The sequence below is a fragment of the Pipistrellus hanaki genome (genome assembly GCF_964339955.1).
Source record: "Pipistrellus hanaki genome assembly, chromosome: 3".
Lineage (NCBI taxonomy): Eukaryota > Metazoa > Chordata > Mammalia > Chiroptera > Vespertilionidae > Pipistrellus > Pipistrellus hanaki.
Window position 1 is genome coordinate 109,320,303 of NC_140505.1, and position 24,637 is coordinate 109,344,939.

At 41.1% G+C, this 24,637-nt stretch overlaps 1 protein-coding gene across 6 annotated transcripts in view; it reads right to left on the bottom strand.

Moving 5' to 3' along the window:
* Positions 1-24,637, bottom strand: part of PLXNC1 (plexin C1) — a 160,296-nt gene that overhangs the window by 68,269 nt on the left and 67,390 nt on the right. For all 6 annotated transcript variants that reach the window (XR_014794738.1, XM_084880319.1, XM_084880320.1 and 3 more), the window contains exons 6-10: positions 17,082-17,229; positions 13,759-13,846; positions 11,312-11,414; positions 11,076-11,177; positions 4-146 (exon numbers count right to left, since the gene is read on the bottom strand). Coding sequence is in view for 5 of the 6 variants with exons in the window: in XM_084880319.1 (XP_084736445.1) it covers positions 4-146; positions 11,076-11,177; positions 11,312-11,414; positions 13,759-13,846; positions 17,082-17,229 (584 nt within the window). In the remaining variant the exon portion in view is untranslated. The remainder of the gene's footprint in view (positions 1-3; positions 147-11,075; positions 11,178-11,311; positions 11,415-13,758; positions 13,847-17,081; positions 17,230-24,637) is intronic.

Below are 24,637 nucleotides of genomic sequence, written 5' to 3' on the forward strand. Positions count from 1 at the left end.
CACACATCCTTATCACAAGTACTGGTTCCTTTCAGAATCATGACGATGTTATCAGATGCCCGGGTGAAGTTTGCTCCTGTGACTATCACGTTACTTTTCCCTAAGGTTGATATTTTCTGTGGCTCAATGGACTTAACAGAGAAGACCTATTGGAAATAAAAGAGTAAAACACAAGATCAAAGCTAAGAAATGGCATTGCTCAAAAAAAAAAAAAAAAAATCTGTTTTTGCACTGCAGTTCGAAGAAATCACTGGAAAATTATAACATTTTGCAAACATGAGCAGACAGTGTTTAATGAAATCAATGAATTCAAAGGAAGAGCGCTGAAGATTCATGTCTCTCAACATGCGATAGCATGAGGTCAAACCAATTAGTCTTTGTCTCACAAGACAGTTGAAAATACAGTTGAAGAGCCTGACATTCTGTCTGAAGAGTGAAATAGCATGAGAGTCTCAAAAATGCCAGCCGCCGTCCGGCCCCTGGAGGCTCAGAATGTAACAAAATGAAAAAAGAGATAAGGAGTCCACTGCTCAGGGGCCAACGACAGACTCATCATTAGTTAGGATAAATGCCATTTTAGATAACTTTAATTCCCAAGAAAGCAGTTCCTGTTTTTGTTGTTGTTGTTGTTGTTTGTTTGTTTGTTTGTTGTAGGCTATTTGAATCAAGAAGTATACTGTAGGGAGAAACCTGGTCAGTCACCTAATATCAAGTAATTGGATGCCTAACCCATGTGGCCAACCATTGCTTCTCTACAGTTTGCAGATACCACCATTTCCTCCTTGATACCCATTGCAAGCTTTATCAGGCCTTTCTTCATCAAGTAAGTTTCCCTTGGAAACCTGATACCAGCCCTGCATTATGCACCTTACTTCTTCATTTGCAATATCTAATCAAATTTCCTTAAAAAAAAAAAAAAAAAAAAAAAAAAAAAAAAAAAAGCCCTACTGGTTTGGCTCAGTGGATAGAGTGAAGGGTTCAATTTGGGGTTCCATCCCCAGTAGAGGGCATGCAGGAGGCAGTTGACCAATGATTCTCTCTCTGATGTTTCTATATCTCTCTGCCTCTCCCTTCCTCTCTGAAACCAATAAAAATATATTAAAAAAATAAATGAAAAAAAAAGACCTTTTTCATGCTAAGAATCATTTTCCTTTTCAAAGCTAAAACAATTCCAATTTCTTACTTTTCTCCTATAGATGCTGCCATCTATCATTGTGATCATTTTGTGGTGCTTCTATAGAGCATTACTGGCAAGTCTGTAATCTCCTATAATGGGGTGACTAAAACTAGACAGGAGGTTCTAAGATTCTGGCCAATACAAAGTACAACAGATCTTTAGCGTGAGTGACTTGCACTCTTGATATCTGAAAACAACCTGTAGGTCCAGAAATGCATAGTCATGTGGAATTTGGTCAAGTCCTTAACACCGAGTGTATCCACTTGGAGGATGAATTTAGGAGGAAGGATCTTCCTTTGCTGGGAAAGTTTCGGTCACATCCAACACCTGCCTATCCTCTGCTTCTTGAGGCAGCCTCGTATTCTCAGCTCCTTTGTGTGTGACACTCACCAGGATGGCCTTGCTGGGCTGCTGGGCCCGGCCATCCCACTGAAAGGGATGCTTGATCATTCTGCCACTTGGCAAACACAGGTGCTATATGGTAGAGGGATCACCATCACTCATCATCATTATGGATTGTTTTTTCCGATGGAGGTAAATCCATCGTTAATGTCATTACAGCAATGATGTAATGTGACAGAGAATTGATTTCGGTGGCAGAGTTTATTTTAATCGCCTGGTAAAGGACTTTAGCCCCATATTTATAGAATCATGGAGGGCCTGAAAGGGTCACTTTAATTATTCTGTTATACTTGAGTGCATTTTATGGGGGAAATTATCTGCAAGAGTGGTCCTTGGAATGGAGGGATTAGCAGAGACTTAAAGATAAATCCCTTGCAAATGTCAAGTGTGTGTTGTATAGAAAAGGCTTACTCTTTGCTCTGACATCGTGACAGCCAAGTGAAGAAGTATTTACCGAACACTTAGAGCATCCCTGGAATAGCGCTAGGTGCTGTGGGGGCACATAATGTGCGCATTAGGTCAAAAGCTGGCAAACTACTGGATTTGTCTGTAGCAGCCAAATCCACCCTATGGCTTGTTTCTTTATGGCCCATGAAAATTTGTCCAAAAAAAAATAGTAATAATACATGACATGTGACAATACATAAAATTGAAATGTCAGTGTCCATAAGAAAGTGTTTTTTGGAATATAGGCACACCCACTTATTTGTGCACTTTCTTTTTGCCTTTGTTTTTGTTGATGTTAATCCTCACCTGAGAATATATTTTTCCCATTGTTTTTTTAGAGAGTAGAATGAAGGGAGGGGGAGGAAGAGATAGAGAGAAAGGGGGAGAGAGAGAGCGAGAGCGAGCGAGAGAGAGAGGGAGACCAATTGCACACTGGGGTTGGGATCAAACTTGCAACCCAGTTACGTGCCTTTGATGGGTAATTGAACTCACAATCCTTCGGGCTGGCACTCTAACCACTGAATCACACTGGCCAGAGCATGGTGACTACTTTCACACTAAGGTGGCAGACTTTAAGCATTACAATAGAATCCTCATAGCTCACAAAGCCTAAAATATTTATTGTCTGGCTCTTTATAGAAAAGTTTGCTGACTCCTACACTAGAGGGGTCCACTGTCTTCCTAGGGGATCAAGAGAAACCATGTATTTGTTTTGTTTTATGTGAATATCAACGTAGACTCATATTTACATCCAAGCCACATATGATTCCCAGGGTCCTTTCTAGATAGCCCTTTCTGCTTCTTATATTTATACTGTTGATGTCTATTCAAGCAAATGCTACTTCTCTACTCTGAGTAGAGGGTGAAGAAAGCCTTATAACGAATGTATATGAGGCTTGGAGGGGGTTATATTTTGTTGCTTAAATGGCTCTATAAACACTATCAGAGGACCAGCCACATCTCCTTTTTATTTGTCCCCGAGGAGAGAAGCCCTGCCACTTCAAAAGGATTTCATTTGAAACCTTATTGTTTGGAGAAGTTTCCACTGGCATCTAGGATGGAATCCAGCTCTGGACTATCTCATGAAAGCAGATGCCTCCACTCTGTTTTCAAAGAGGGTCAGATTAGTTGTTCTTTGTTTGCTTGGAGAATCTCTCCTAATCTTAATAAGTGGTTCAAAGAGCTACCAAGAGGACCTTATTAAATAAATAGTGCATGTACACACACACACACACACACCCCTTGGGTAGCTACATGACTGTGCTATTCTACTGCAACAATTCTTAGAAATATAACATTTTCTATTTTTACTGATAAAGATTTTTAAAATCCAGTATAAACTAAAAGCAAAGAATTATCTCCCCACATGTTCCACACACTTAGTATTTTAGGTTGATTTTTGTATTTTAATCAAGAGTTTATTCACCATCTGACATGAAGTAGTGGGCCCCACAAGCTTGTACACAGAAGGGTTGGGGTAACTTAAAAACATAATCTAGCTTGATACAAAGACAATTTCTATAGGGATATTCCTCCCCATCCTATGTCCAAGGATTTCCACATATCAAGCCAAAACACCTTAGAATGTAACCCTCACAGCCCTGTGGTGTCCAGCAATTAGCTTCAGAATAGCCTACTCCCAGTCAGTTACATCTGAAAGATTTAAGAGTTATTTTTAAATGGCTGCCCAAATTTAAATTATGTAATAAAACAGTATGAGCTCTGGTTGCTTAAATCACTCCCTGTTTTGTACAAGAAAACACATCAGAAACGGGTTAACTAGGCGATTGCCCAAGGAGTTGTATTTTTTTAAAAAACAAAGTCATTTAAGTTATTGGAAATAGAACACCACTGAGAAATAGTCATCTTTGAAAAGGTCTAAGAGGATTACTCCCGACAGAAAGTGTACCTTTTATGAAGTCTGACGTCAACACAATTCAAACTGCCATGACATTAATGGAGAGGGTACTGCTAGGATTGAAAAGAATATTGGAAAGAGGTACATTGGGAAGGCTCAGTTTATTAAGGCCAACTTGTTCTCTATTAATCTGTTAAAAAGAATCTGAATATAGCAAAGCTCCCTGTAGGCCTGGGCCTGAATCAACATTCAGTAAAATGACTCTCAGATTTTCCCTCATGAAATTAGTTCAAACAGGACTGGATGAAAGTCACGTGGATTCAAACCCAGCTGGAAATCTGAAACCAAAGGACCTTAGAGAGATGAAAGGTAGTGTAACTAATTAAAGGAAAGTGTCCTGTAGGGCTCTACAGGGGTGAGGATTTGGTTCAGAATTATTTAACGTCTTTATTAATGACTGAGCAGGACAGAAGTAATATATTAATGAAACGTACAGATTGAGACGAGTGGCAACCAGCAGTTGAGATGGTAAAGTGTAAAAGGAGGTGAGAGATGGGAAGAAAATAGCAAAATACAATCCCACCAAAGAAAAGTTAGAGAGCTAAATGGATCAAATGGATTATCCATTTGCTGCTTGGGCCCCTGGTACAGACTTCAGGAACTTGAGATGAAATTTCCAGTTTGTCCCTGGAACAGGCAAGAGCTAAAATGCTGACTGAGGATAAACCTGTGACCTCCAAGGAGAGATGATGGACCGCAGCTCCGTGCTGAGAGATCAAGGCTCACTTCTCTGACGTGGGGACTGTAAGGTGAGGCTGCCATGGCGCAGGGTGGGTGGGGCTGCCAAGGCCATTCCATAGAGCTGCTACCCTTTGTCACTGAGCCCTCCTGAAGTGGTGCCTCAGAACTGGACTGGCTGATCCGATTGGCCAACCAGGACTCCATGACCAGGGAGGACAGCTCTCCCTCTCCATCAGAGACCCTTGGTTGAAGATTGAACCCAGCCACTCAAGATCCACCTTCTGCTGGGTTTCACTTTGGCACAAGACCCTTGCTGCTCCACTCTCCTAAGGGCCTCAGTTTCCCTTCTGTCTTGGAGAAGATGACAGCTTTGCCTGGGTCTGATTCCATCACTCTGACATCCCAACCTACCCGTCTCCTCCGGAGGCTCGATACTAACTGCCCCCTCACACCTCCCCAGGCTGGAGGTCTTTGTCTCACCGACTGCGGCACAGATGGGGCAGGAGTGGCAGACAAATGCCAAGAGCAGCTAGTATTAGTTTCCTCCCTCCAGGTTGATTTTTGTCATCAATACTACTCGGTTTAACATTGCTTATTTTCATCTAAGGTCATACAACGTAGAGTAGTGGCCAAAACTGTGGGATCTGCTCTTTAGACTGCCTAGATTCAAGTCTCTTGCCTGTCATTTACCTCCTACTCACCCCTTGTAAAATGTCCTGGTCTATAAAACAGGCAAAATTGGTCCATCGGAGGCTGACATTAAGAGATGCTCGGAGCTGCAGATATAGCATAGGCTCCACTAGCATCAGCTATCACTATTCAGGGCAGTACATTCTGACATTCCTGCCTACATCCTTTTCTCTTACGCACACTCACCTGCTGCCTGAAATGAATCTTATTTCCTCCCAAATATTGTAAGTTCTACAAGGCAAGCTCCCTGAGGCCACACTCTCTGCCTGCCTGACTAGCACAAGTAGGTGTTCAATAAACATATGTTGAATGCATGAATGAATGAATGAAAAATTGGCAGTGAATGCCACAGCACGCAGTACAGTGTTGAGCCCCCTTATCTCAACAAGGTACATATTAAAGTTAATTTCACTTTTAAAGCAAGGTCCTTATCGCCTATGAGAAATTAAAATGCCTATTCAAAAGTGATGGAGGGGGAGAAAGAGAGGAATAGTTTGAATGTAAATTCCTCTCGAGGAGACATGGCTGTGTATGGTTTATTTCTGCACGTTGGTTTTGGCGATAAGCATATCGTCAAAAACAACAAATATTAGAACAACATCATTATCACAGATCTTCACAACCTTCCTTGAGAACAGGAAAGAGAGCAGCCACTCTTCCCTCAGCAGGAAGAGGCACCAGATAGACGATTATTCAGAAAGGAAAAGAAAGAGGTTCGGGCAGGGTGACAGGGCCAACTGTCTCTGAAAGCACTTCTCAGCCAAAGGTCAGACACTGGGTTTTGAGTCTGTTTCCCTGTTGGTGATGCTTTTCCTTAGTCCAGTCCCTGGAAAATGACAGCACTTGTCCTTAGGTCAGATTACTGGGATAGGTCATAGGTCATAAATCTGTACAAGAAAAAAAGGCCCAAACTGGGATTGAACCAGAAACCCTATCTCCTAAGTATCATGTCCTGGGATGAGCAACTTCATATGCTAAAAAGAGATCTCATAAATCAGAACTATGGGCATATAAGACTAAAATAAGTCTCAGTAGCATTTTGATGCATTTGAAGAACAAAGTGAAAACTCCTAGGCCTGGCTGTAAGGCCCTGTAGTTGCAGGCTCCAGGGGTGTTCCAAACCCATGTCCCATATTTTCCTGCAGCCTTCTGCTCCAGCCAGATTGAATCACTTTGGGTTTCCTAGAATGAGTACTCCAGAATTTTCTGGCACCCCCATTTATGCTTTTGCTTATACCAGTCCCTCTGCTTAGAATACCCACTCCTTTTGGATGCTTCTTGTCTCTCAAAGGTCAGCTGAAATGCCATCTCTGTCAATCAATCTATTCATCAATCAAAGTCTTAACCAACCACACCGATTAAGTGTGTTTAACTGCCAGGCACTGGGTTTACATAAACAGGGATGACTAAGATAAGGCCTGAGGCACAGAGAAAGTCTCTGGGTTTGTATACTTTCCCCATCCCTGTTAACAGTTCTTATCTTGTACTCTTACTTATGTATTCAAGTATGAGATTCTTGAGCCTGACAGCAAGAGAGGTGCCTGATTCATTCATGCCCTTCTCATTGCATCCATGGAGCTCAGTGAAATGGCACCTAACAGGTGCTCCATAAATACCTGTAGGAAGAACCAACACAAGCTCAGCATCATGAAGCTTAAGACTGGGTCTGCATCAGTCACATTGCCAGTCCCCAGTGCCTGGCAAAGTGCTGAGCGCGCAGTAGATAGGTGATGTGGGAAGATGCCTTGACAGAAAGTTCTCGATAGCTTTTCTTCTGGGAAGAGAGTGTTCAGGCCAACACAGGGACGCACATCAGAAATCTGAATTTTCCCATTCTACACGATAGTGAAAGACAGCAATGTCTCATGGAACATGAGAAATTCTTCCTGTAACAGGAATACTCTGTTCTCTATCAGCCAAAATTGAGATTCTGTGCTGAGTCATATATTTAAAGACAACACATTTCAGTATCAACAAACTGCCTCTCTCCAAACTAAGAAGCACCCATGCAGAAGCACTGATGATGAGTCTGGGCTATATTGATCTTCAGTCTCCTCCTGCTCTTAAGTGAGTCCAGTTCTTTTAACCACACAGCATCAAAGGTCAATGTATACAGGAAGATAGTACAAGAAACCATGAGTCAGTGACTTTAGTTTTCCCCCTTTAAAATAAAAGAAATTTAAAAAGGCACTGTCCGGACCATTACTCAACAATGAAAAGTACCAAACTACTGATACATAAAGGAATTTAGATGAATTTCCAGAGAATAACATTGAGTTAAAAATGCCTAGCCCACATGATTCCATTTATGATACAATAAAATCATAGAAACAGGGCACAGATCAGTGATTCTGAGTCAGAGATGGGGAGTGTGAGGGTGAAGGGAAGTACATATGGATACAGATGGGCAACATGAGGTTAAAGGGCTGCTTTGTGTCTTGACTGTTGTCACTGTCAATATCCTACCTGAGATGTTGTGCTATAGTTTTACAAGATGCTCATTACTATTGGAGGAAACTGGGTAAAAGATATGTGAGATCTCTCTGTATTGTTTTCTTATAACTATATGTGAATCTATAATTATCTCCAAAAACAGTTGAATTTTTTTTCCAAATCAATCTTTGAAAAAGAACAAAGTGGAAGGACTCACACTTTCTGGTCTTAAAACATCAGGAAGTTACAGTAACCAAAGCAATGTTTTGGTTATAAAGATAGACATACAGTCCAATGGACTAGATCCAGAAATAAATCCTCACATATATAGTCAAATTGTTTTCAACAGGGAGGCAAGACTATTCAGTGGAAAACGAACAGTCTTTTCAACAAATGGTGCTGGGAAAACTGGATATCCACCTGCAAAAGAAGGCAGCTGGGCCCCTTCCTTATACCATTTACTAAAATTAACTCAAAATGGATCAAAGCCTTAAGTCTAAGAATTAAAACTATGAAATTCATAAAAGAAAATGTAAAGAAAAAGTGTATGAAAACTGGATTTTGCAATGATTTCTTGGGTACACTATCCAAAGCACAGGCAACAAAATAAAAATCTGAAAACTGGACTTTATCATTACATTAAAAACTTCTGTGCAAAAGGTAGCCAAAAGAATGAAAAGGCAACCTACAGAATGTGAAAAAATATTTGCAAATCACAAATCTGACAGGGGATTGATATCCTACCTAAAAAAAGAGCAATAGTTTGGGGCAAATTAATCATCACTATGCTACATCCACCAGCCATGCCCACTAACCAATCAGAGCGAGTATACAAATAAGCCCAAACAAGATGGCTACCAGAAGGGAGGCTTGGGTTTCCACAGCAACGGAGGAAGCCAAGCTTTCCACACACTTTGGCGGGCCAAGCCTCCACTCAAGGATACAAAGTTTCAATTATAGAAGGTAAAGAAATCCAAACAGAAATAATGGCAGCCACAGAGCGAGCAGGAGGTTTGGCTCCGCTCCAGGCTACAAAGTTTCAATTGTAGAAGGTAAATAAATTCCAGATACCAGGGCCTCTGCTTGGGTCGCTGCCGGGCATGGCCAGCCTGCAAACCACCACAACCCCCTTGCCCAGGCCGCCCTAAGCCCCAAGGGAACCCCCCACCCTGATCCGGAATACCCTCAGGGCAAACCAGCTGGTCCTCACCTGTGCATCAGGCCTCTATCCTATCTAATAAGAGTAATATGCAGATTGACCATCATTCCAACACACAAGATGGCTGCCCCCATGTGGTCAAACATCCTGCCCCTATGTGGACACAAGATGGCCACCACAAGATGGCCAGCAGGGAGGGTAGTTGGAAGGCACCAGGCCTGCAAGGGAGGGCAGTTGGAGGCAATCAACCCTGCAGGGGAGGGCCATTAGGGGTGACCAGGCCACAGAGAAGGGAAGTTGGAGGCAAACAAGGCTGGCAGGGGAGCAGTTAGACATCAATCAGGCTGTCATGGGAGTGGTTAGGGGGTGATCAGGCTGGCAGGCAAAAGCAGTTAGGGGCAATCAGGAAGACAGGCAGGCGAGTAGTTGGGATCCAGCAGATTGAGAGGTTCCAGATTGAAGAGAGTGCAAGCTGGGCTGAGGGACACCCTCCTGCCCTCATGCATGAATTTCATGCATCAGGCCTCTAGTCTTCAATATATGAGAAACTCCTACAACAATCAAAAACACAAATAACATACCAAAAAGATGGAAGTAACCCATATGCCCATCAACAGATGAATGGAGAAAGAAAATGGGGTCTATCCACATGATGGAATATTATTCAGTCTTTAAAAGGAAAGAAATTCTGAACATGCTACAAAAATGCATGAACTTTGAGGACATTATGTTAAGTGAAACAAACCAGTCACAAAAAGACAAATCTTGTATGGTTCCACTTATATAAGGCACCTAGGGTAATCTATCTCAGAGACAGAAAGTAGAATGGTGGGTCTGAGTAGAAGGCAACATGGGGAGTTATTGTTTAATTCATATAGAGTTTCAATTTTGCAAGATGAAATATGTTCTGGCAATGGATGGTGGTGATGGTTACACAATAGCGTACACTTATACAAGATGGTAGAGATGGTCAATTTTATTCTATGTGTATTTCACCAACATTTAAAAAACTGAAACAACAAAAGATAAGTTTAACTTTTTAGTAAAGTCACTGCCTCCTTGATCCCAGATCCTGTAACTATGCCTTAGTTTATAAATCAACGGGAAGAGAAAGGTCCCTCGCTTAACAAGCCCATCAATTATTAAGACCTCAAAGACTTTTAGTCTGAAATATTGGCACACCAAACTTTTGTAATGCCTTTAATTAACTTCATAATCCATTTTGATTCCCATTCCCATTGCCTGTTACTTAATTTACCTAAAGTTACTGTCAACTTTTCGGTAGTGAGTAAAAATGTGCTACTTATTTATATTGGCACTTGACCTTAAAGAGCAGCAATTGGATAAATCAAACCACAGATTAGTCTTGGATAGAAATCTGAGCCTTCAGGAAAAAAAAAAAAAAAAGTTGTTCTATTTGCTCCTACTAGACCCCAAGGTTAATGAGAATAAAAATTTGCCCTTTTGTTTTTTACCACATAGTATTGATAGATGCTCAATTAACTTTTGTCCACTGAAGGAAGTCAGCACTTCTCTGTTCTCGAAGCACAGCCCCAGGGTCTGCCTGAAAATGCTTACATTGCCACCTTCTCTCTTTTCAAATATGTCTATTAGTTGACTTGGTGAATAAGAGGAATTTCCAATGAAATCGCATGGAAGATAACCATTTTTTGAGAAGTGGAGAGAAAGATAGATACATTATATAGAAATAACTCTTTGTTTTGGAGTTGCTAACTACTGGTTAGATTGTCTCTACAAAGTAAGAAAAGCAATTAGAATGTGTTTAGTGTGCATACTTTGCATGCTCTCCCTTGCACGTAATCCCCAGAAATGCTATCATAATATGTGGTTTGAACTGAAATCCCCTCAGTGCTGTGTGTCTTACTTCCTCCTAACCCTCCCCACGTGAGCCACAACATCACCTTTAAAATTTTACTCCTCCCAGAACAGCATTTTTCACAGTTACAGAATTTTAATTTCTTTTATGTGAATGTGCCATCTTGATGTACTGAGCCAATTAAATAAAACTTGGTTTAAAACCAGAGGTGAAAAGGGGAATTTTGGTATAAAGTAAAAAAGGGAATTTTATAAAAGGAACCCAAAGTAGTAGTTGTTATGGTCACTTAAAGGGGGATTTTCCCATTATCAACAGACAAACAGAGCCTGACCTGCCCGCCCCGGGTGGTTCTGTTCGTCTTAATCCCCTCGAACCCGCCGCCTCCTGCTGTATTGGATGGTGCCGGCTTCTCAACAGCAGCTTGACAAGGTTCCTGAAATGAAGCACATCCTTCAACATCCAAATGGGAGGGATGTTCAGAGTTTAAAAGAAACACAAAAGACAGGCGGGGTGGTTAACAATATATATTTTTGGTTAAACCTTGAAATACCAAAAATGTCACTTTACCTGGTTCCTGTAGTAATCAGAAGGGCTGCAAGCTGTGAAGGGGTGGATACACTTTCTCTCACTTTTACACCAAGCACAGCCAGTTCCAATACACGCTGGGCATCTGGCCACACAGAAAACCAACTTAATTCCTACATTTTTAGGAAAGTCTTCATATCCTAGAATTTCCCTCTGTGATGTGGCATGCAAGCATTTAAAAGAAGAAAAAAACAAAAACCCTAGACAGATTGATGAGCCCAGGGGAGCGCAGAGAGGACAGTTCTCTGGGGCTGGGGCCAGGGCACTGACTTGGTGGACCTGCTCCCGGGCTCTCTGGCTGATTGACTATCTTCACAACAACAGGGGGGTTACCATGGAAACCTGAAGCTGGGTCACCTGCTGCACAGGTAGATAATAGGAACCCACTGAATCTGTTTCTGAATCTACTTCTGCTATTTGTCTATCCTCAGGTACATTCCCCTCTGGAGACTGGTCTCCCCCTCCCACCCTCACCCTGCCCACCTCAGCAGTAACAACACCAACTGCCCAGAGGCAATGGGATGCCAGTGTTTGCTTTTTAATTAAATCGAGGAAGAATTGTGTCTACTAATCAAATAGCCTATCATGCATGGATAACAGGGGAGGGCCTGCAAAGCACTTGCAGGATAATCAGAGTTAGAGAACAACAAACAGACAAATAGAGGTTGTTCTGGAAACAGGAGGCCCCAGGAAGGCCCAGCCAGGGACAGTGAGAGGACGAGCACAGGGAAAGGGGACACCATTCACGTTTTCTATGTTCTTCAAGAAATGCCAGAGCATTCTGAGCTTCAGTGGGAGAAGACCCAGACTCGGTGTTTATCTGAGTGCGCTAGGGCGAGTCTGGATTTGCATGCCCATCCTACGCCTCAGGACTGACTGTGGCACTCCGCTCTCCTCAGGGAAAGGGCCTCGCCCTCTGGGAGCTGTGGGTCCGAGGTCTGGTTGTTAATCGCTGGCTGTGGGACATGAGGCAAGTCACTGCTTTGTCTGGCCTCCACACAGGGGTGGAGAACTGCTTTATGTTTCAGCTCTCTTTGAGCCATAAAATTCTATTTAACTCTTCCCCTTTTTTTCCTATTTTCACGGACTTCTGAGGCTTTCTGTATTAAGTTTAGCTTTTTTTTTTTTCCTTCTGAATTCATTCTGTTTATTAGAGATAACTGAACTCAGTCCTGCAAGGGTAAAGATAAATTCCTGGTGCCTCTGTCCTAATAGCTGTAGAGCGGCCTCCCAACTCAGCTTCAAATTTAAATTCATTTTCCTTAAAGAAACAATGGTTCCCAGGCCAGGCCAAAGAGGCTCACATTTGGTACTCACACAGCTGGTCAATCAATCCACTGAATGAACTATAGAATCACTAATAATAGAGCTTCCCATTGTTTCCATGGGAACCTCCACCCCATCTCCCAACTGGAAAATCAGGAATCTGAGAAACAAATTCCCTCTGTCCTCTCTGCTTTAGAAGCTAGGAGTGAGGCGTGGCCCTAACTCAGGGGATTGTGTAGCTCAACAGGGCCAAATGTGTTAAAAAAAAAAAAAGAAAAAAAAATCAACCCAGCCGTATGGCTCAATGCTTGAGCTTCGACCCATGAAGCTAGAGGTCATGAGTTTGATTCTTGATCAGGGCACATGCCAGGGTTGCGGGCTTGATCCCCAGTGGGGGATGTGTAGGAGGCGGTGGATCAATGTTTCTCTCTCATTGATGTTTCTATCTCCCTCTCCCCTTTCCTTCCTCTTTCTCTAAAAAATGAATAAAAACATATTTTTTTTTTAAAAAAAAAAAAGGTGGGGGCAGAATTAGCATTCTTTATTAAATTTATTGGGGAGACATTGGTTAAGAACATTATGTAAGTTTCAAGTGTACAGTTTTATGATAATCAACTGTATATTGCACTGTGTGCTCACCGCCCGAAGTCTAGTTTCCCTCTGTCCTCATCTATTTGACCCCCTTCATCCTACTTATCCTTTCCCACCCCGCTTCCCTCTGGTAACCACCACACTGTTTGCTGTGGTTATGGGTTTAACATGTTCTATGATGAAACAGACTTTGTCTGTTCCTTCTCCTGGAATGGGACTTCCCCTTATATCACGCTCACACTCTCTCTCTGGACCCAAGTTCCCAAAGCCATTCTGATCAGGGGGGAAGCTGGCAGCACCCCTTCGACTGCGCTTACTTCAAGGCCATCACTGGGTCCCCCTTGGCGGGAACCCTCGGGCACAGCTGTGCGCTCCTCAGCCGCTCCCTGGCTCAGGGTGGACCGAGCTCCCTCTCTGGCTCAGGGCCCTCCCAGCTCCCGTTAGGCCCCTGCTCCAAAAGGCACTTCGGAAACTTCTACTCCACAAAAGAGTTCTTTACAAAGTTGAGGGGTAACGCAAAGAAATAAATTACAGCTAATGAGAGGATATTTAGATTTCAAATAAAATCTTACTGTTTGAATGACGAGCAGTTGGTAAAGTTGAATCTTTTTGATAAATGCCAAGAGCCGAAGGAGAACGTCACGTCGACAACTAAAACATCTGGAGCAAAGGGGGAAAGAAAGTCATTTACCGTGGAGTGAAGCAAAGCAGTACATGCAAAACATAAATATTTTTGCCTCCTTTGTACGTGAGGGCGGCGGCTGTGCCAGCTGCTGGCTCACATTTCCATCGGTATGGGGTTCTTCCCCATGGGCCATTCTCACCAGGCAGCCAGAGCGCTCAGCACAGGCTCCGAACAGACCCGGGCCCACCCCGCGTGCAGGCCTCCCGTGGATAATCACTAGGAAAAAGCCATTTTCCAGCCCATTTACATCTCTTACTCTCCCCGGGATCAGTATCTCAACTTGTAATTGGCCACGGCATGAGAATAAAACAAGTCACTGAGCAGGAAGTGCCTAGAACATGAGAATCAGAATGTGCGTGGGGAAAGCCTGCACCTTCAGAAGATCCCGCACCTCAACGTTTACCGAACAAACTCTAAAGCCTGGCTCCCGGGGGCTGCCGTGATCTTGGACTCAACTGTTGCCAAATCCTTATCCAATCTCTTAAAACCTACCCATTAGTTAGAAAAACCTCCAAATAACAATATCAGGAAGATAAACGCTGTGCTATAAAGCTGCGTTAGAAAAAGGTCCTGTTTCCTGTGCCTCTTTAATGTACATGGTACCCTGTCCAAGATGCTTCCCCACCCAACTGGCTGTCAGAATCACTTGAGAAGCTGATGGAGATGCAGATTCCAGAGCCACGCTCCTAGATATTCTGACTTAGCAGGCCTGGGGATGGCTGGAACCTGTGGTTTGGAATGCTCCCCACAGAATGATCATCTACAGTCAGGTCTGGGCGCCTTTCACCTCCTGCTGTGACAGGGACCAGTGCTACCCTGATGTTTCCAAGATAGCCCATTTTGGGTTGAATATCTTCTTCCTTTGATAAGTGAATGGCAATAGTAGATTATATATATATATATATATATATATATATATATATATATATATATATATATTTTTTTTTTTTTTTAATGAAAGTCTTGACAGAGTAAGAAGCTGGCCTAATTTTATTGGCACCTCTACTTTTCTTACTGAAATTTTAGCAGTGCGTGATTTCAAAAGTCTGCGAAGCCTGACTTTCAGTGGCTTCTCTGGAGCCACCAAACTCATTCTGAAAGCCAGAGCGCCTCATAAAAGTCTGCGCACATAAAGCAGTCCTGTGCGAGATGGAGATCCTTTGTTCTGAGACAGGATGCTTGGCCGGCTGGCTGGACCTCTAAGCAAGAGCATTTGCGCAGACACTTGCTGAGTGTCAGGAGAACAAACACGTGGGTGTTCAGCACGGAGGCACCCAGAGAAAATACATGTTGATGGAGTCCCCACATGTCCAGTGATGAACACCCCCAAAGTCATACTCTTCTGAGTATCAACTGTACATAAATCACTGTTGGGGATATCACAGGGAAATAAATAAGCATTTGCAGTTATTATGGAGAGATAAAACAGCACAGGTGAAAAGCACAACCATGACAGCAGTCAAGGAAACACCCTGAATGTTCTGGGGTCCATCAGCACCTGTGAGAGAACACGGGGTGCTAAAGTGACCCGGAAAGTCGGAAAGTAAGAGCAGAATCCAGCAAAGCTGTTTGAAACACCCCTCCCACCTCCCCCCCCCCCCCCCCCCCCGGTGTTTCAACGCAGGAGGGCAACAGGATTTGGGGGAAGGGGTGAGGTTACTCTAGGCCATGGGCAAGGGTTTGAATGGTCATTGGCTAGCTGAGTGCAAGAGGTAGGAAGTAAGTTTGCTTGCTCAGAATATGCAAGACATTCAAAAAAAAAGGCTGGCAAAGGGTTGGGTGCAATTGATGGAGGCTCTAAAAGCAACCAGCTAGCTTTACAAGGTAATCTCAAAGAACTTCAGAAGCATATTTTATAAGTCAGCAAGATCTTCATTTTAATAAGCAAAATTAACTAGAAGGACATCACAAAGGCTGTATAGTATGGGCAAAGAAGTGTGGAATACTGACATAATTTTTCAAGCAATTCAGACACAGTCACCATGAGCCCAGTAGCTGAGAAGCACTATTTAAGCTTGGCTCTCTGGCTGGTGCATTCAATTCCCGCCCCCCGCCCGCCCCCTTTTTTTGTTGTTGTTAATTAGGCAGCACCAGCTCTCACCACAAGCATCAGCTCCATTATGACCTCACCCTTTCTAGGAAGACTGTACCAGGAACTTGACTCTACTTCCAGTCTCTCTCTCACCTGCAGGAACTCATGGGTTCTCAGTCTGTCTACTGTACTCATCACCATCTCTGGAATCCATCCTCTCTCCATTCCCATCTGCCTCAGTTTCAGCTCTCACTGTCCACCTTACCTGGACCACTGCAACAGCCTTCTTTCTATCTGACCTTTCAGAAATCAGTCTTCCCTCCTCTAGCCCATTCATTCATTCATTCATTCATTCATGCAACAACAACAAAATCCACTAATTGAAAATGGCTACTTTGTCCTGGACACTTTGTGCCTTCTTTGGTGTCCATTTTTTTTTTTTTTAATCACTTTGCTTTTCACCTGTCCCTACTCCATTTGCCTTAGCTACACAGAACCTCTTTGGCTCCTTAAACAAAGCTTTTTCTCTATATATACTAGTGGGTCTCTGCTTAGAATAATACTCTTCCTCCTCATCTTTGTCTGGCTCAAACCTACTCATCTTCTAGGAAGCTTTCCTTGTCCCCTCTGTCACCCCAAGTCCAGTGAGGGTTCCTTTTCATGTGCTTCCCATGGTACTTACATACTACACTGTAACAAGCTGTTTACTTATTTCTACTCCAATAGGCTATAAACACCATGACCAAGGACCAGGTCTTTTTTTTTTTTTTTTTTATATCCCTAGCACCTAGCACAGTACCTGGCACATTTTAGTTGTTCAATAAATACTTCTTGTATGAATGAATGAATGCAAGGAATTTAAGTTAATAGAATACTGGCCACTCTATTCTCTCTTCTCACCAAGGACATCCCAACTCTTCAGATGTCTGAATTCTCTGAACCATTTGAATTGGGTCAGCCCAATGGTCCCTGGCTTGACTCCGCTTGCCTATCCAACTTACTGTCCTCTGTCATCCTCAGTCACATCTGACAGTGGGTCCTGCAGTCATGGAAGTGGTAGAGCAGACGTCTATAGCATCGAACTATTTCTGTCATTTAACTTGCTTCCCGGGCCATTGAACTCAAGAGATTCTCTTACCTTCTTCACTTTCTAATAAAGGCACCAAATGCCCACTTACCTTTGTAGGAGGCTGTGGTCAAGATGCTGCAGGTGCAGGTCTCATTTGGCGCACTTTTACCCTTGCAGAGCTCCCTGCCCGTGTCCACGTTCTTCACCACACACCCCGAGTGTCTTGGAGAGACGCTTCCCACTAACGTCACTGTAGTCTGTGGGAGGAAGAAGATGACTCGGGAACCAAATCACTGTCTTTGTCTCATTTCCATCCATTGCAGAATCTTAAGTGAGCTCACCCTTTGATTCAGCATAGAAGAATTTCTCAGATTGCCAACGTAAAGAAAGATGTTTCATTGGCCATTAGGTTTGCTCTTTTGTGAATCACATGTTCAATTCTTGGACTGTTTCTCTTCCTAAACCCTTGCTTATAGATGAATATAAAATTGTCTCACCACCTTTATTATTTTATTTTTAAAAACATATCTTTGATCCAGATGGAGTTTATTTTCATATATATTATGAGATAGGGTCCAACCTTAGTTTTAGCCAGATGGTTAGTCAGCTATGTTGCAACCATTTACAAAACAAAACAAAAAACTCACTTTCCCAGCTGAACTGAAATACCATTTTTGTCATATATTAGATTACCATATAGCTAGAATCTATTTCTGATCTCTGCTCTGTTCCAGTGATCTAGTGACCTAATTCTATCCCAATTCATCAAGTTTTTACTACTGTGACTTTAAACATATTTATTATCTGATAAGTATATTTATTATCCTTATTTTCATAATTTTCTTAGCATTTCCTAGATAATATTCTTCCATATAGTTTAAGATCATTTTGCCCAAAGGGAATAGATACTGAAGTGGAATTGTACTAAATATATATAAATTGATTTTAGGAGAATTTATATCTTTATGATATTAAGTGGTACCATCCAAACACATGTTTATTTGTTTTTCATTTATTTCCCTTTGGTCCAGGGTTTGTTTAAGGGAGTGTACCTTTCCCTAGCAGGATGGCTCAGTTGATTGGAGCATCTTCCCATATATCAAGAGGTTGGGGGTTAAATTCCCAGGCACATACCCAGGTTGTGGGTTTGATCCCCAGCTGGGTGTGCATGGGAGACAACATTAATGTTTCTCTCTCTCCCTTCCTCTGTCTCTAAGACCATTAAAAACACACATACAAACACACACACACACACAAAACATTTTCAGGTAAGGATTTAAATAAATAAATAAATAAATAAATAAATAAATAAATAAGAGGGTGCACATTGATTTTCCAGTTGTCAGCTCTGTATTTCTTATTGCTAGTTGCTAAATCAGTTTATAGCTAAAGACGTGGCCTGTGAAATCTACTTTTAAAATTATTTAAGATTTTCTTTGTGGTGAAGCATATGACCAAATTTGGAAGTGATGACTATTCTGTGGGTGTGTGTACACAAGGGGTCACAAAAATAAAACCATGAAATTGCCTCTAAAGCAACTCCCCCACCCCTACCCCCAATGAATTAACAAAAACAAGGCAGCCAGTCCTCCTATGAAAAAGGAAACTTAAAGGAATGAATATGCCAATGGAGAGCCCCTTTGTACCAGGCGCACAAAAGGGAAGTGGTGGGAAGGTGAGCGAGGTATGAGGAAGCTGGAGCAGGAAAGTGGAGACCCTATCCCGAGGCTGAAGAGCTCTGACCCCAGACAACCTGGGAGGGTCCATCTTCCATATATTCTGACCTCCGCCCAGACCTTCTGTGTGGCTGCCTAGGATTCTGCTGTCTTCTGTCCTCTACTAGTAATAAGCTTGCTAAATCTATCTTAGGCTGGGGGTCCACCCCATCTTTCTATTTTCAAAGAATTCTGTTTTTGGGCCACAAGTTCTTACAGTCCAACCTGGAAGAACCTAAGTCCATCCATCTCCAGGGACTTGAGGCCAGTAATGTACCCCATGTCATTCCCACTAACTAGCTCATCTTCAACAAACGGCTGACCTCTCATCCGCCTTCTTCAACCCAGCATTTATAGCTGAACCACAATCTCAGCATACAGTCACATCACATATTACCCTGCATGCATATGTATCTTAACTGTATTTTACTGTCCAAACATTTTAAGAAAAGTTTTTTAAAATCCTATTTTTTACCAGTTGTTTAAAAGTTTTCACATTTCCTTCCAGTTCTAACACACATAGTTTTAATATAACTATAATCATTGCATTTATTTATTTATTTATAAACATTTATCAAGCTCTTAACATGTGCCAAGAGCTGCACAAAACACTGACTACTCTAATAAACCTAATAGCTACAGTCCTCTTCTTCACAGAGCTAGTAGAAGGATGAAAAACCTAGCCTAGTTCTAGGGCCACACAGCATTAAGAGATCATTAAGAAAGGACAGAAGCCTGGGCTATGATGGTATAGTGGAAATGAACAGTGGATATGAAGGATTTGGGTGAGCAAATGGATGGATAGAGTACCATGTACTGAGATGGGACACAGTGAGGAAGAGGCCAATTTTGGGTAGAAAATTCAAGATTTCAATTTTGGATGTGTTTAGTATGTGATACTTGTGTGATAATCAAGGGATATGGACCTGGAGCTTGGGTGCACTATCTGGGGTTGAGATAAAGGAGACATGAACATATAGGTGATCCATAAAGCTATGGGAGTGGGTAAGATTGTGGATAAAGTAGAGAGTCAGAAGAGAGGAAGAGCCAACACTGGGTCTGAAACAACTCTAATATTTAGAGTCAGGGAGAGAAGGAGCCAGGAAGGGAGGCTGAGGAGAAGAAAGACAGCATGGACAGGGTCTGCAATGAAAAAGGTTTCAAGAATCTGGCCAGGCAGGCAGGTAGGATGAGGACTTCTGGCATCTGCTGAAAAGGCTACATGGAGTCAACCAGTGACCTCAGGGAGAACAGTTTCCAGGGAACACCGGGGCAAAAGCCAGTTTGGAGTGATCTGAAAATAGGGAAAAGCAAGTTTTTCTCAACTGTCGTGGAAGGAGAGGTTAGCCAGGAAGCTGAAGGTATTTTTGCATGGTTTTGGGTTCCAGATGAGTATGGTTAAAAATCTGAAGCCTTGGCCCTAAATGGTTTTGCCCAGTGGACAGAGCGTCGGCCTGCGGACTGAAGGGTCCCAGGTTTGATCCCGGTCAAGGGCACATGCCTGGGTTTTGGTCTTGGTCCCCAGTAGCGAGCTTACAGGAGGCAGCTTATCAATGATTCTCTGTCATGATTGATGTTTTTATCTCTCTCTCCCTCACCCTTTCTCTCTGAAATCAATTAAAAAAATAAAATAAAAAGCATTGGCTTCATAAATCCAACATAAGAATCTTTAGATCCTCAGCAAGTTGATAATTCTTTCTTAAACTACAATGGATAAATATAGAAACTGAAGACACAATGGATCCGATAAAGTTTGAGTGTCAATTAACTGATAATTAATGTCCATGGGGGCCAAGGAACATCCCGCCAGGTCAACAATACACCTTATTTTATTTAACTATTCCCCCTATTGCCAAGCAATCCCATCATTTCCAGGTTTTTAATTCTATAAATGCTACTGCAATAGCATCTGTATGTTTCTGGGTTTTCTTCTTTCAAGTTACTTCTTCAGAATACTAAGCCTGGAATTGCTGCTTGCAACAGAATGAATATATTTATGACTTTTGAAACATACTTGCAAAATTGCTTTCCAAAAAGGATTGTGCTAATTGGCATTGCCAACACTAGGTGTTAGCATATCTTATTATCACTTTAATTGTATTTATTTGGTAACTGGTGAAGTTGAACATATTGCCATATCTATGTCTAACTCTCCAAACCTCTTCTTGTGAGAATATACACTTTGCCCACTTACTTTTGGTGTCTTGATATATTTCTTTTTAATTTTTCCTAGCTTTAATATATTTAATATATTATTTGTTGCAAATGTTTTCCCAATGCATGTGATTTAGTCATTTTTGTTGTTGTATAGATTTTAAAAGTCAAGTTTATGAATATTTTTGTTATTTTATAGGATATTGCTTCAAAGCTAAGAAAATTATACTTCTCAATTATTTGACGCTCAATTCTATTTTCTGTTAGCTTTTCATATGAACTTCTTAACTAGCCTAAATTTTATATTTAATGTAAAATGTGAATTAAATTACAGTTTTATATTGTAAGCCGGTTATCTCAGTCCCTTTTATGAAATAATTATTGAGTTTCCTCTTATTTTATGGCATTTGATCTTTACAAGTTTTACATCTACTTCTCAGCCTTTTACTCTGTTTCATGGAATAGAATAAAAAGTATATTCCTATTTTTAAACCAGAATCATGGGTTGAATTATTGTCATTATATATATGTTTACAATCAATGGAAATGGTCTTGCTTAAATAATTTTATTTTTTCAAAATATTTTTTGGATAGTCTTAACCAGTTCATATTATTCCAGATGAATTTTATGTTAACTTTAAGACAGAGTCTATTCAAATTTTCACTGGGATTGCATAAAATCTAGAAAATAGATTGAGGAAGATGTGACATTTTTATGATATTTTCCCGCCAAGAAAACCGTATGTGTCTGGATATGTTCAAGATGCTTTTCATATCTTCTAAGAAAATACCTTGGGTGTTTTTTATTTTTATTTATGCTTTTAATTGATAAGGTTTCCCTATTATGAATTATAAATAGCCTCAATAGATCATGGCCCTACATTCTAGTTACTATTAGAAAAAAAAAATGCTTAAGACAAGCTGCTATAAAGCCAAAATTACTATTTTTGGTAGTTTGTCTTCAACATGCATTTCCAAGTAAACATGATTTTAAATATAGGGTATATAAGATTTAAATCTGAGAATTTCTGTTGTTTTGATAAATGGGACCTTTTATTAATGGACATTAACAGTTTGTTTTACTTCACATGTAAATAAGACTATTGATATTTAAATGCTTCTTGAACACTTAACACTGTGTTTTACTTTTATTAATTTAAATAGTTATAAAAGCTAATATGTTTAGATTTTACAAATATACAACCACTTAAGAGTGGCAAACAATGATATTTTTACCTATTGCAATCCAATAATTATTCCTAGTACTTGTTTTTTGTATTACCAGACTGGACAGAACTGAAATTTAAGTTGACTGAATTAGTGATGGTGAAATTCCTTGTTTTCATTATAATTTGTAAAAGAATGTTTTTAGTGACTCTCCTTTAAAATCCATGCTCTTTGTGGGAAATACTTCATTCCAATGTTTTTGTTTTTATCAGTATAAGCCATTTTTACTGCATGTTAAAATCTCCTTATCAGTAGGCACAAACATAATTGTACATAGTGTGAGAACAGGATATACCATTCATCCTTTTTTGTGTTTGTGTTTTTTTACTTATCTATGTCTTCCCTCTCCACCACATCAGGCATTCCATCAAGGGAGCTCATGTTTCCAATCTAGTAATCAATTCTTCCATATTTTCTCAGATAACCATGAAGAGATATATACACATAAACTCAGATGGGGACTTTTTGATCCATACATACTTTTCTGCATCATGCTGTTTTTACTCAACCTCATAGAAATCCCTCCAAGATAACTGGATTGCTCTAATTATTTCTTTTTAATGCCGGTTTCTTCATGAGGATGAGAATATACTACCTTCTCATTGTTTTGTGTAAAGAGATTAAGATTCTTGAGAACAGTCTCTGTGCTATATGGGGGTTTTCTCTACCTAGAAAGTTACTACAATGCTATGAGGTATAAGATGGGCAGTTTACAAACACTATGAACAGAGCTAGTGGGTAAAATGAAGGAAAACCATTGAGTGCCCTCTCTGTAGGTCAGGATCACGTATTATTTAAATAAACAAAGATCTGCCTGACCTGCGTAGCTCAATGTTTGAGCATTGACCTATGAACCAGGAGGTCACAGTTCGATTCCTGGTCAGGGCACATGCTCAGGTTGCAGGCTTCATCCCCAGTGTGGGGCATGCAGGAAGTAGCTCATTAACGATTTTCTCTCATCATTGATGTTTCTATCTCTCTCCCTCTTACTTCCTCTCTGAAATCAATAAAAATATATTTTAAAAAAGAATAAAAATAAATAATAAACAAAGGCCTGAGACTTTCGGATAAGTCATGAACGACCGTAGGACAGAAATATTTTTGAAATATTGTGACCAAGAGATGGAGTCAAATGTCCTATCAACACTGTTAAAATAATCAGTCCAAAGTTGGTTTCAAAGGCGAGTTTGACTCAAATTACTAACTCCTTATCTCCTTTATCTTGAGAGTGATGATGAGCTGGAGAGATTGAGTAATGGTTGTGTGGGAAGACTAGAGGGATTAGGGTAAACCACAGAGGGACTCAGCGGGGGAGGGAAGTAGTAGTGGCTATTTGGGTGGTAAACAATTTTGGTATGATCCAGACTAGATATAAAAGGTGGTTAATTTATAAGAGTGAACCCCAAGATAGATAAGCAAACTGCATAAGCAGCACTTTTTATTTAATAAACAAGTTCCATTCTCTCACTATATTTAGCTGAATTGTTACCCCTAAAACTTTCAAAATGACAGAAGAAAAATATCTTGCATAATCTTAACCACTCATCAGAGTCCTGGGTAGATTCAAGGGTGGTGGTATTTTCTATCACTCTCTATCAGCACCAACGATTTTTTCAGACTGAAATAAAAATTTGGTCATGCCTATGCTTAGATGCCTGCACCTTTTTTTTTTTTTTTTTTTTTTTAAATATTTTATTGATATTTTACAGAGAGGAAGAGAGAGGGATAGAGAGTTAGAAACATCAATGAGAGAGAATCATTGATCAGCTGCCTCTTGCAAACCCCTACTGGAGATGTGCCCGCAACCAAGGTACATGCCCTTGACCGGAATCGAACCCGGAACCCTTCAGTCCGCAGGCCAACGCTCTATCAACTGAGCCAAACCGGTTTCGGCAGATGCCTGCACCTTTTTTACAGTGTCTATTCACTCTTGACTCAGGCCCGTTTGGATGAAGGCTTTGAAAGTTCTTTTTACACCTTCTGCCCCCAGGAAGACAATAGAAAGTGACAACAACCAAAAAACTTTAAACCCTTCAGTTCTGATCAGTCATGACTTGAAAGCTTGATTCTTTTATTATTTATCGCTCATTAAATGCTCCGGCTCTCCTTTATTAAATGTTAAATCATCTTAAGTGGTATGGTGCTTGCTAGTTGAAATGGCAAAGTGTAAGAGAAAAAAGAAAATGGCCCATTTCCTTATTAATGTGACATTCAAATAAAACAGAGTGAGGTCAACTGGCTGCTGATGGGGGTTCTGTACAATCATTCATAATACAAGAGCCATAATTAGGGAGACAAAGTCTCCTTACAGCGTGTTGAGATAGCAGGGCAGGAATCCCATCTTCCCACAGGATATGGTTAGTATGTGAATCAGAAAATGCTTGAATATACTCATTTTTTCCTTTCTCTCATCCAGAGACAGGATTGACTGACAGTTCGGCCGTGGCAGGAGCCCACTGGCTTTCTTTCCAAGGGACCCTTCTTACAATATTCACTGCCCACAGTGGTTTCTCTCCACTCTACCAATAGTGCTTGAAGCCATGTTCATAAAATAGCTGTCAGGGGAAGC